This window comes from Tinamus guttatus, unplaced genomic scaffold, assembly GCF_059628265.1.
Source record: "Tinamus guttatus ecotype Peru unplaced genomic scaffold, ASM5962826v1 Tinamus_guttatus_pri_ptg000618c, whole genome shotgun sequence".
Lineage (NCBI taxonomy): Eukaryota > Metazoa > Chordata > Aves > Tinamiformes > Tinamidae > Tinamus > Tinamus guttatus.
The window spans coordinates 782,847-795,796 of record NW_028289152.1 but is presented as its reverse complement, the minus strand read 5'-3'; the positions used below and the strand labels follow the sequence as shown (position 1 = coordinate 795,796).

Genomic DNA, 12,950 nt, shown 5'->3' with positions numbered 1-12,950 from the left:
TCATCCCTCGATACTGTTAATTCTGCCCCCTCTGCCCTATGGAGTATCGAGGGGTTCTGTGAGTGGCTTTCCTGGGAAGACTGCAGAACGCAGCTCCACCAGTCTATTTCTTTTTCACATTCCCTGATGGCCCTCAGCCGTTCTACCTCCTCCTTTAGCTCCGCCACCAGGCTGAGCAGGTCGTCCACCTGATCACACCTAAGGCAGGCTGTGTTTTCTCCAATCCCCTGGACCGCTGCATGGTTCTGTGGCAGTTCAGTCTGTGTCGCCACAGTCTTCCTAGTGGAAGCTCTCCACCAAGTGGAGACCATGGCTTTACCTAATCTCCCGCTGCTGGAAGAGTCTGGGGAGAGGATTCTTTTCCACACCTGGGAGGAGACTCCCTGACCCCTGCCTGCACCAACTGCCGCACCACGCCCTGCCTGATGCCCTGCGCTCCTGGTCGCTTGCGCTCCCTGGGGGCAGCTTTTGAAAACCCTGTCTGCCCTGCTGGCCCCGCCCCCGCTGAGTCAGAGCCGCCTCTGGCCGGGAGCTCAGCACTGCCCACACGGGGGTCAGCGCTGGGAATGCCTCTCACTCTATGGTTCGCCTCTAGACAAGAGCTCCGGCACGAGCGTCTGCTCCAGAGCCCTTCCCTTCGAGATCACATCCGGGCAGGTTCTGAGTATCTCCAAAGAAGGAGACTCCACAGTCTCTCTGGGCAGTCTGTCCTGGGGCTCTGTCACCCTCACAGGAAAGAAGTTCTTCTTCACCTGGACATGAAACTTCCTATGTTTCAATGTGTACCTCTTACCCCTTGTTCTGTCACTAGCCACCAACAAGAAGAGTTTAGCCCCATCCCCTTTACATTCTCCCCTCAGGTATTTGGACATATGGATAAGGTCCCCTCTCAGTCTTCTCTTCTCCAGGCTAAAGAGGCCCAGGTCGCTTAATTTTTCCTCATACGATAGATGCCAAAGTCCCTTAATCATGTTCATTGCTCTACGCTGGACCCCTCTAGAAGCTCCACATTCCTTTTGTACTAGGCTGTCCAGAACTGTACACAGTTACTGCAAGTGTGGCCGCACCAGAGCTGAGAAGAGGGGCAGGATGAGCTCCCTCAACCTGCTGGCAACACTCCTGAATGCAGGCCAGGATCCCATTGGCCTTCTTGGCTAAGAGGGCACATCATTGCTGCCTCACGCTTACCTTGTTACCCACCAGGACTCCCAAATCCCTCTCCACAAAAGGGTTTTTTAGCAGCTCAACCACTAAGGGATATTTCTGGAAAATATGTCTCAGGAAACAGTGGCGTTTATTCCAAGGAGTTTCCCAAAAGCATGCTTCTCTCTCATTTCTGTCAGTTTCCTTCCTTGTCTCTTCAGCAAAAGGCAAAGGAAAGGGAAATCGTCCCAGGGCTTCAGATCGGAGGAAAGCCGTGAGTCCCTTTCCCTCTTACTCTGACGTGATATTGCCAGGCCTGTGGGGACACAGAAGAGAAATAAGAAAGATTAGGACTGGCCTGTGTTCTTTTTCAGTGCATGAAGATCACTTCTCACCCCCTCTTCTGTCCCTTCACTTGAACCTTCCTCACAGCCCTCTAATGCCCCTAAGGTAATCCTAGCAGGTCAGCACAGGTATGCATTGTCTTATGGACATGACTGATGAGCTGAGCTAAACCAAAACTGTGCATGCCCTAACTCTGAAAGACCTAGCAGGTACCTTCCCACGAGAACCAAAGAGGGCCTTCTCATGTCTTTCTGGGAACGCAGTAGTAACATATGTATTGCAATTTGTATAACATATGTATTGCATATAGTATGACCTTCACCCTTTATAGCAAAGCCAGGACAATGTCAGCCAATGGGGCCAAATGAAGCCTCAGGAAGGCATCTTTCACACTCACTGCCCATAGAAGTGAGTTTGCTTTCCCACAAATCCACAGGGCATATGGATTTTCTCAGTCAGTAGCACATACCTCTTCCACCCATTTCCCCACTCGATTGTTAACTTTCTGAACTGGGGGCATGGCTGCAGGACGGCCCTTCCTCCTGCCCTTCCTTGGCTTCTGGGAGGATGTCCCGGGGATGGCTGGAAATACGCTGAAAAGAGACAATATAGAGAGGTGCTGTGAGCACAGAGGGACTTTGTTCTCCGTCCTGTCCTCACAGGAATCTGCAGCTGAAGGCAGTTCTGTTGGCTGTTGCCATGAATGATATGGGCTCAACTGACTGTGTTCACATGAACAGAGACAGAGATCACCCCCCGCTGAAATGCCCAGAGCTGCAAGATGTGACCACAGGAATGCTCCGTATGCCCAGGTACAGGCTCTCTCTTGATGCAGCAAGGAGAAGAGCAGGTTTCATTACAGATGGAGCCTCTAAGGGACACAGATCCCCCATCCTGGCAAACATATTGAACGCTGTCTGAAAGTCCCAGCTCCTTCATGGGATCCAAAACTCTTAGAGCTGCCTGGAACCTGTTGCACCTAGGAAATATCTCACCCACACAAGCACACGGCTACAGGGTCACCCTCATCCGTTCCTCCAAGTGTCTCACCTGCCATAAGTTCCTTTTCTCTCAGGTTTCGTCCCCTGTTCTCCTGGCATATTTCTGTTTGCAAGTGTCGGTGGCGCGCCACTTTTTCTGGAGAGGAGACGATTGGCAGGAAGATTTCCTGTAGGCAGAAGACAAGAAAACCCTTCAGGACAGCATTGCAGAGGGCTCTTGAAAAGGAAGGCTATGCAGTTCTTCTCAGCCTGAGGTCAAATTGTGAGGTGTCAGGCTGATTCCTCTGAAGCCTTTATTCCTGGCTGGACTTTGGCCATTCTGGACACTGCCTTCTCTCTGTCTTTTCATTTGTACTTTACAACATCATTTCTTGGACTAGCGCTTTTCTCACTCTCTGTCCCGTTGTGAAAAAGGAGACTTCCTGGGATGTATGGGTGGCCTAACAGAGTGTCTCTGAGGGCGGTAATTTAAGGCAAGGGAGCAGATCCTTGGATGTGCGTACTGATCTCACATGCCTAGAGTTCCTCTGTTGACACAATCAAAACCAATGAGTTGCTTTGGGGGTGTTTATGAGGCATGTTTAGGAGAGCAGGACATGGAAATGGAGGAAAGTTGAACTTGGAGATATTAGTACAGTTGGGAGCGTTGTGCTGCACTGAGGTCTTGTTCCCTCAGGACTCACTTGAGATTTGCCCTATTGGGGGAGCAGCGTCACATCTAGCACAGAAGGAGAAGGCAAAAGCCTCCACCAAGAAGCAGCAGCTCCATTACCTTCCTGGACAGTGCTGGCCTCTCCTCTCCTCTCCTCCTCCTGCCTGGCCTTTACAGGTGCGCCAGGTGGATTTCGATCTCTACTCTCCACCTTGTACCTGGAAAGCAGAAAAGGCATCACGCTAAACGCGAGGGGGCACTGCACTTCCTTTGCACCTGGTATGAATAGTGGGGACACAGGAGCATTTGGGAGGTGCTGGGAAGTCCCTCTTTTTTCAAAGCGCAATAGGCAGAAGAGGCCAGATGCTGGAGGAGTCTCTCAGCAAGGTGAGAGGCATCATGAAGACCTCCAACGCCTGGAGGGGATGACCTTTCTTCTCTGATTCTTCCCTGTGCTTCCTGTGAAACTGCCAAAGCAATTTCAACCCAAATCCCCTGTGTGCTTTTGGGATCATCACCCATCTCCTGTTCCTGCTCCTGTTCAGGCAGAACACTTTAGTCCTCTTTCCTACTCCTTTCCAGCATCCTTTCTAATTCCTGTCTCACCCTCCAGATCACTTGCAAGCCTTCCCAAGAACATCTCCATGCATGTGTAAAAAAGAACCTGTATCTCCCAGACACGTAATGGAACAAAACACTTAGCACCATGTGAGCCAGGAGAAAGCTTTTTACTTGACTAGTACAGGCTTTACTTTGGCCTACATAGGTCTCTGCCCCTCCGCCAAAAAAAAAAAAAAAAGAAAAAGAAAGAGATGACTCAAGTGAATATTTGAAAACACCATTGTGAAGCATTTCATTCATGCAGATATCACAGAAGAACAGAAGACTTGAAAATGTCCCAAGGTAGCAACTGCCAGGAACCTTTACTTTGATGCACATTTGAAAGGGTTCATGCTCATGAATGGCTTTCCGAGTAGCCTTCACAAGGCTTGGAAACACAAGGTTACAAAACATGCCATGAGCAGCTGCTTGCTTGGCCAGCCAAGGGCTAAGAAGGAAACATACTCACTCGGGAAAGACAATGACATGACCAGAGCGGGTCTGCGAAAGTGCAGTTTCAGAGCCCGACAGCACCGAATTCCTCATCTGCGGCATCTGCAAACGAGACAGACATCTGGGACATGGTACCAAGAATATTATCCAAGTGCTCACAGGGGAAACAAACTCTTCTACTGCTTAGAGAAGAAGCTGGTTTTGAAACTTTTGATTGTTCTATTCCCATCAGCAGCCCCTCAGTTATGCACCATAACAAGTGGAGAGAAAAAAAGGAGAAGGGGGAGGAACATACTCAGGCCTTTGGCAAGGGTCAGCATTCAGAGAGTCAGTTAGCTTAAGTCTTTCCAAATGCAGAAATCAAAGGAGGCAAGCACATGAGAAGGCATTTCACTAAGTGGGCCACTGTGTTTTTCCTGCTGTCTAGACCTGATGCCTCCTCAGCTGATGAAGAAGGGGTCAGATGTGGGGTTAACCCCACAGTCTCTCCCAACATTCTCTCCCTCTGGGCCTTGCTCATTCTGTGCCTCTGCTTCCTGCCCAGAGAGTGGGGTAAGCACTCATCACTGATTTACACGCTGAACTAGGAATGCTACAGAGCAAGAGGACCATGAGGATCCAATATTGTGAGCAGTTTATCCCAGACACACTCAGGCCCTCCAACGTCAAAGAGAGGGGAATGAGGTCAACACAAAGTTGACAGAGAGGTCTGACATCTCCATTTGCCCTGGCAACTTTATCCCATGAGGATACCAGGCCGAGCTTCCGGGGGGGGCCCAGAGGAACAGTTTTCAACAGCTTAAGGGGAATCAACTGAGCTTGCTGCCTTACCATACCAGACATGTTCTAGAGAAAAATAGTTTCCGAGGACATCCTCACAAAAAGGGGCATGAAAGGAAGGCTTTTTGCAAGGAGCAAAGTCTGGTGGGACAAAAAAAAAACCCCACAAAGCCTCCTGTTGTCTTGGACTTTTTTCCTGAGATTGCTGAAATTGGCTCCTGGGTTGTATGAATCTTGAGTGGACCCAGTACACTTCTGCACAGGTTCAACTTCATTGCCAAGTCCTCTGAATGCCCAAGTCAAACTGTCCGGGTAGCTGGCATTCCTCTCAGCCAGGACTGTCCATGTCCTTCCACAGTTTATGGCAGGCCAGTAGACTTGCATTCCCTTGGGAATTCAAAAAGGTAACGGGGAGCACTGGAGAACTGGAGAACTTACCGCAAGAAGAACCGTGAGCACCTGGTCGGTCCCATTAAGTCTTTCCAGGAACTCTTTGTAAAATTGCATTTTCACATCTGCCCCTTCAATTATAAGCATGCCAATATTCTTGAGTACAAACACAACATTCTTCCCACTCTTGATGCAGTGGCGGAAAAGACGCAGGGTCTCCTTTATGCCAGCCTCCACCGTTTCACGGGGAAGAAGGACGTATGCAGCTATGTGAGCAAATTTCAGGGGCTCACAAAGCTTATGACCTAGGAAGCAGACCAAGAGAAACAAAGTCACTATCAGAGCACACTGAAACACAGCACCAACAGCTTTGTGGTCTTCAAGCAAGCAGCTGCTCAAGAACTTCTTGCACTTTCTGGGAAAAATCATGCGGGAAGATGCTCAAAGCACTCTGCAAGCAGATGTGCCAAGTGGGCAGCAATGCCTTCTTCCCTACAAAGTTGGAAAGAAATGGATACAATCATCTCCTACGAATGTGAGGCTCGATGGCAGGACAAGGAGAGGAGGAAGGAAGCAAGTTGCCTTAATGGGTGCCAGGTCACAGGATTTGGGCCAAACTCTGTCCTTTCCACATTGAGAAAGATTTCACGGGCCCATGTCACATGGATGAAAGAAAGAAGGAAAAAAAAAAAACACTCACTGGTGTCCCATTCTCTATTTGAGGGCTCTGTAAAGCTGACTTAGGGCTACTACAAGGTGCAAGGGGAAGGGAAAAAGCAGCATGAATGCTGCTATTTGCCTTTACAGAATGTCAGCTAAAATGAGGTCAGGGAGAGAGGGAGTAGAATGGTAATCGCCATGCTGAGGTCCTGAGAGCTACAAATGGAAGCTGTTTGGAGAACGTGGTGATGGAAGTCTGGAGCTCTAACAGTCACTGCTGAATAGAATTTATGCCCTGCTCAAAGATGTCCCAAAAAAAGGGAAGCCCAAGTTTCAGCATGTCCTCTTACCAGGGGCATAGGACTTATCATAGGTGCGGCTGTGAACCTCCGCAATACTCTTTGAAAGATGGAACACGGGTCTGTGAACAGTCACGAGGCCGTATTTCCTAACAGGAACTTGCTCAGTCACCACACCAAAGGTGCCAAGCCGAATAACTCTGACTCCCTGCAAAGAGGAAGGAAGATAATCATTATTCGAGTGCTAGCTGAAGAGGCTTCTGACTGGTCAGCTGCATGAGGATGGAGCTTAGTGTCCTGCTCAATCCTGCTGTGCAAAGGGGATGAAGTGGGGAAAGCCTTGGAGAACCCTTGGAGAATGTCTTTAGAAGAGCACCTCAGGTGTTTTCATTCCCCTTCTTCTCCATGCTCTCAAAAAATGCTAGGAAACATAGAGAACTCATCCCTCAAATACCTCCAGTGCAGAAGAAGGGCTTCTGGGGAGATGCATAATGGCAGACCCACCTTGTTCAACATCAGCTGATCTCGAATGTACTCGGAGACTCCTTCCCAGATAGCAAGGGTCTCTGGAAAAGAAGTGGAAGACACATCAGGCTCTGTGTGGCCCCGCTCACAAAGGCGCAGCACATGGTTAACCAAGGAGGTGACACCTGCAGTCGTACTCAATGAGCAAACTGAGTCCAACCCTGAGAGGGCCTCAGCAGCTGAGATTGAGATGGCATTAATGGGGAGGCCTGGCAGCTCAGGTAGGCCTTCCCCACTGGGAGACCCCTGTGGCAGGGACTTCTGAGTGGGGTGTCCTGGGACAGGGGGGATAGCATGAGGGTTGGGAGCCAGGAATCCTGGCAGCCACACTGCCAAGTGAGGCAGAGGGGACCATGAGCCTGGGCTCTGGCAGCAGTTCTAGCCCCATCCACGCTCCTCCAGCCCCAGGCTTTCCACAGCCATGTTCACAGTTCATGATCTCCGTGAGACTTCCCGAGATAGTGCTCCCAGAGGCCTTACCGTGTGCTGGCAGCACTGGCAATGGCTGCCCATGGGACCTGCCATGGCCAGGGTCCCAGAGCTCCATCCTAGTTTCTTTGCTCTGGATGAAGAGCAAACAGGAGGTGATGAGGAAACAGCTCCTCTCCTGCTCCTCCTGTACACGTCACCTCAGCCCTGTGCTACTCTGGCCGCCCCTCGCTGGTTCCCGCTCAGGGTCGTGGGCTCCTCGCAGCAGAGCAGAGCCGAGAGCAGTCCCAGTGCGTGGGCTCTCCCAGGCTCGTCGCGACGTGTGAGGAAAGGTCGCAGCGTGCGCTCTGACTGCTGTGCCTGTGACACGGGATGTCCCCTGTGAGCACAGCCCATGTCACAGAGGGGTCTGACCCTCCTCACCACGGGCCAAGCTAGGGCTGGCCCTGCGGTGGAGAGGGATTGCATGGGGTGCTCAGGGGCTGCCCTTGCGCTACACAGACTGTGAAACAAACATGAATCCTCCTTTCACCGTGGGTCTTGGCTTAGTCGGGCACTGCAACTGCACGCACATGGCCATGGCTCCGCGCGCAAAACCTGTCTGCCAGGGAGGACAACGAGCTTCACGCCACACTCACCCCACAGCTGCATAGTGCAGGTGGCTGCTGCCACCACGGGAGGGAGTGCTAACCACTGAGCCCACCAGCCCACTGAGCTGTTCAGGGTGGTTTGCAGCCAGCCTGACTACAAAATGCTGCCTAAGGAAGTATGAAGGCCAAAGTCACTGTGAGAACGAGAAGGATAAGGGAAGTGAGACCACCAAATTGAGGGATGAGATCCCCCGCTCTGGAGTTTGCGCAGGCGCAGTCCTAGAAGGATGATATAACAGAAAGAGGGAGATTTACCCACCCCTGGGTGGTCTCCTGGCATGTACTGGCCCTAAGTGACCGGACGCCCCAGGGGATAAAATACGAAGGTCAGATTTGGGGGACGGAGACTCCCAATATTGAGGCCAATGTTGTCTTCTGCGGGGACGCCCGCTATGATTGAGAGCCTGCCAGACCCTCCAGACTGCTACCTTGGAGAGATGCGTGGTCTCGTAATTCTGCTGGCAAGTATTATTCAGTCAGTAACTTTTTCGTATTCACATGTACTAACCAATTCTTATTCATTTCTACTTGTATCTATGTTGTGTTAATTAAAGGCATCATTGTTATTAAGTCTACTTTTTGTCCTTGGATTGCCAAATCCTGAGCCCATTTGGCACACATGGGATGCAAGGAAGTCAAAGGGAACACCTGATAGGTCTGTCCTACCAGCTTTGGTAGGACACTCAGCCATGGCTTGAGCACCAGACTGACACAGAGACCTCTACTCATGATGAGAAAATGATGCAGGGAGTCATTTTTGGCCACACAGCGATCCCAGGACATGGCAGCCAGGAGAAGGCTTTTGATGTTGCTCAGTAAAACCATAAAATGCACCTGGGCAGCACAGTCAAGGAAGGAGAACTTGCCAACTTCTGCCAGAAAATCCAACATCATTTCTAGCCAAGTGACTGATATGTAGCAGATAGCCTTAAACTCTGATGAAACCAGGACGAGAACAGCTGTTTATGATATACGCTTACAAAAGCATTCACATTATCCAAGTGAAAACCACAGGGTAGTTTTCCTAAGAGAAGACTTGAATTCACAAACACACAAAGTTTTAATATTTCTTTGTTTGTTTTCCTGGCATACTTACTTTCTTTTTTTTTTTTTTTCTTTTAGGTTTATTTTTGGAGTTCTATGCCAAATGCCAAATTTTGGAGTGCTATGCCAAATCTCCGAGATAAAAATAGGATTTTAGGAGGGGAAAGTGGTCAGCATCTGATTCTTAATCTACCTACCTATGCATATGAATGAGTAGGAAGATTGGAATTTTTACTCATTGTTCCCATCCTTTCCTTAAAAGAGAATCTTTCTATTACGGGCACAGATCTGATTTTGAATTCTTCCGTCTCACTGTTCAGTTTCTCCCTCTCTTTCTGGCACTCCTCAGCATTTCTTCTCTTTCTGCATCTAATTTTTGAGAGCCTCCCATCTTATTTCTATCAGCTATAGCTTGTACTTCAAAGAAGAAGCATTAACTGATGTTACTCTCCAGCAGAACACTTTATTTGAAACTTGAAAACTTCATTTGAAAACATGACTATATGATGAAAATTTAGTAAAACTAGTAATAAAAATTGACAGCAATTTATTTTCACTTTACCACTCCATTTTGAGTAGTCTTTCTGTTCCTTTCAGTCTTAAAGCCTTTTGTTCTGATTAGGAGACTGTTTTGTGCCCAACAACCACATAGCACCACACAGACATCCATCACTGCCTAAAGTGCAGGAGAATATTGGTGGGGCCTGACACAACAGTGCTGCCGTGAAGCTGACCTTTGAGACGTGCTATTCCTCAACATTGGCTGTAACAGGCCACATTCTGACGGAAGACACCATGAATGCTGAGATCCTGTTGAGATTTGTCAAGGACTGACTTCCTACAAGCCACAATGATTCTCATGGCTTTCTGGCCTCCTCAGCCAGCCATCCCCAGGCAATGGTGCCAAGCATTTTTCCAGGCTTCTTTCATTTGCTGATTCCTTAGGCTGAATATGAAGGGATTTAAAAGAGGAGTCACAATGCTGGAGAGAACAGAGAGGATTTTGTTGAGGTGTCCAGGGTTCATGTGGGAAGGCCTGACACAGATGAAGATGGAGATGCCAAAACCCAGGGAAACAACAGTGAAATGAGAAGCACAAGTGGCAAAGGTTTTCTGCCTGCCCTGGGCAGATGGGATACGGACTATGGTCAAAATGATCCAGGTGTAGGAGAACACAGTCAGTGCCAAGGAGCCGAGGAGCAGGAGAATGGACACCACAAAACCCCTCAGCTCAGCAACCCAGATGTCCGCGCAAGCGAGGTGCAGGAGAGGTGCACTGTCACAGAAGTAGTGGTCAATGACATTGGGACCACAGTATGGCAGCTTGGCTTTCAGGACTGCTAATGGCAAGATCAAGACCACGCCACCCACCCACACACCCAGGAGAAGCTGGCCACACATCCTTTCCGTCATGATGGTGGGATATCTCAGGGGGTGGCATATTGCCACGTAGCGGTCATAGGACATGATGGCTAAGAGGATGAACTCTGTTGCAGCCAGGGAGAAATATAAGTAGAGAAGGCTATAGCAGCCAGCAAAGGAGATGGTCTTCTTCTCTGACAGGAAGTTTGCCAGCATTTTTGGAACAACAGAGGAAGTCATGGACATCTCAATGAAGGACAAATTGCTGAGGAAGTAATACATGGGAGAATGGAGATGGCAGTCTGTATAGACCAGTACAATGACAAGAGCATTTCCCAAGACAGTCACTAAATAAACGAGCAGGAACACCACAAAGAAGATGATCTCCACTTCATAGCGGTTTGGAAATCCCACGAGAACAAACTCAGTCACAGGCGTGATACTCCCCATCCAAATGTGCTTTCTGTCATGGTGAGAGGAAGAGAGCAACACAGTTTCTTTGAATATTCAATTCATTCATTCATTCAAAAAGAAATCTTTCCTCACTACTTATATCTCCATTTCTCCATTCCTCCCCATTCCTCAAATATTTGTTGTTGTTCTTTCCTTCAAAAAAAAAAAAAAGGCGGGGGAGGAGAGATGGATAAATGTAAGATGCAGGTCTTTGCTGCCAAGGTCCTTCCACCTCTGTAACAACCAGTCAAAATTGCCATCAAATCACAATATGCAATGCATTCTTTTCATGCTACATTTCCAACTTCCCTATTTGCAGGTCATGCATGCACAAAGCAGCAAAAACAGCTGCAAGGAAAATATTCTCCTCTTATGCTTGTGCTTTTGCACTTACCTTCTGCACAAAGAACACCCCATATATTTACATTTGATAACTTGCTGAAGCTCTCTGTGTCCAAGCTCCCAAAGAGCTCTGCAGTTTCAGGAACCTGTGGAGTTGCAGCATTCTTCTGTTCCAGCAAATTGTGGAGAGATACAGAATAGAATTGGATGCATCCTACATTCCCAGTTTATTTTGTAACAGCAGAGGAACTCACTTTCTAACAGAGTTACAGCATGGCCCAGAGAAGGACAAATACAAAGGAGCAATCCCATGATATAGTAAGCCACAAGACTCAGAGTATTAGAGTAAAAAACATTTTTCACCCCTGCTGATGGTATAAGCAGAGCTGTTATATGTGGGCTCTGATAATCTGAACACCATAGCATGAGAACTGAAACACACATTCTGTAGTTTGTGCAAGCTCTAGCTGCTAAAACCTACGGGAGAGAACCTAGTCATCTTGAGAAAACTGAAGCAGTTTATAACTTTGAAACCACCCAAAGCATGTTGTCCAGAAGATAAAGTTCAGGAGGAAGGCGGAAGTCTTCTTCTTACGTGTGTTTTTATTTTCTTTTTTAATGAATTATTTATTTTTAGTGAAGACAGCACATTTCAGAGTGAGCCAATTATACCTGATAGACAGTCTTAGAAATGACATAGAGATGATAATTGGCTCCCTTAGAAACATTTGAACCTTGAAAGCTGGCAATTTCTGACTCAGGGGATTCAGGCAGACAAGTCTCACCTGAAGTTTGCAAAAGTAGAAAACTTTTCTTCTTTGTAGAGAACAACAGCATTGTCCAGTATTTCTGATGAAAAAACGATCACTTCAAGGGTCTTGTCTTTCAGAGACACCATAGTAATGAGGAGAATCATCTCACCTAATGGAGCTAATATGGAAGGATCCCACCATGGGCTTTTCCAAGATATGGTCTATCTATTTGAGGCTAGAATGCGGCTAGCTGAGGACTCGTATGTTGACGCTTTTCACATTCACTCCGATTAACACTAGAAGCAGATATCCTTAATGGCATATGGTGGTCTCCTGGGCAGTCCTCCTGTGCTCTTGGACACAAACAACATATATTTTTTTGTATGTATCTTTGTTGTGCTTCCCTCATCAATAGGAAAAAGGCTCTGGTTTGATGCTGTTAAGGCTGAGGCTGTAGGTCCCAGCTTGCTGTATGACAGCCTCTAGGGACATTTGAGAGTGTGAATTTGTTGGGGAGGTCTCACAGAACTCTCCTATGTGACAACAGCCAATACAACTGGAGTGCATCCTGGGACACTTACTTGGCCATGTGCTCATCTTTTCCCTCTGAGGGGTCCTATTCCAGACAGAGGCCTGGAGAAAGGCAGTGGCCAGCACGTCAAGGGGAGTTGCTACTGCCTCAGACTCACAGATGGCAAGGCCCCATTTTGAATACTGATCCCAGTTATGGGCTTCCAGACCAGGAAGGATGAGGGAAACTTTGGAGAATCCAGCAGGAAATGGTAAGGTGCCAACTGCAAAACTCCATTGAGGCAATATTGGGGCATCAGATCTTTTTTAGTGCGGTAAAGAGGAGGCTAAAAACACTACATCAGAAGGTGCTAAGAGACGTGTCCAACATCCTTTCAAGGCATCTCTCATCTATGTCTATTGTCTTTATAATGCTTGGAGATTAGAGGAGAACTGAGATGATGGGAGGAAAGCAAAATTTGCACCCAACGTCAAAAATGACTATAAGGATGATGTGCGAACTAAAGCTCAATTAAGCTCAGAGTGGTGCCTAGGAAATT

At 48.1% G+C, this 12,950-nt stretch overlaps 1 protein-coding gene across 1 annotated transcript; it reads right to left on the bottom strand.

The window, feature by feature from the left end:
* Positions 1-9,847: 9,847 nt before the first annotated feature.
* On the bottom strand, positions 9,848-10,783 carry LOC148592336 (olfactory receptor 6J1-like). The gene has a single exon (XM_088535172.1). The coding sequence runs from the start codon at positions 10,781-10,783 to the stop codon at positions 9,848-9,850; it is 936 nt and encodes a 311-aa protein (XP_088391298.1).
* Positions 10,784-12,950: the final 2,167 nt, after the last annotated feature.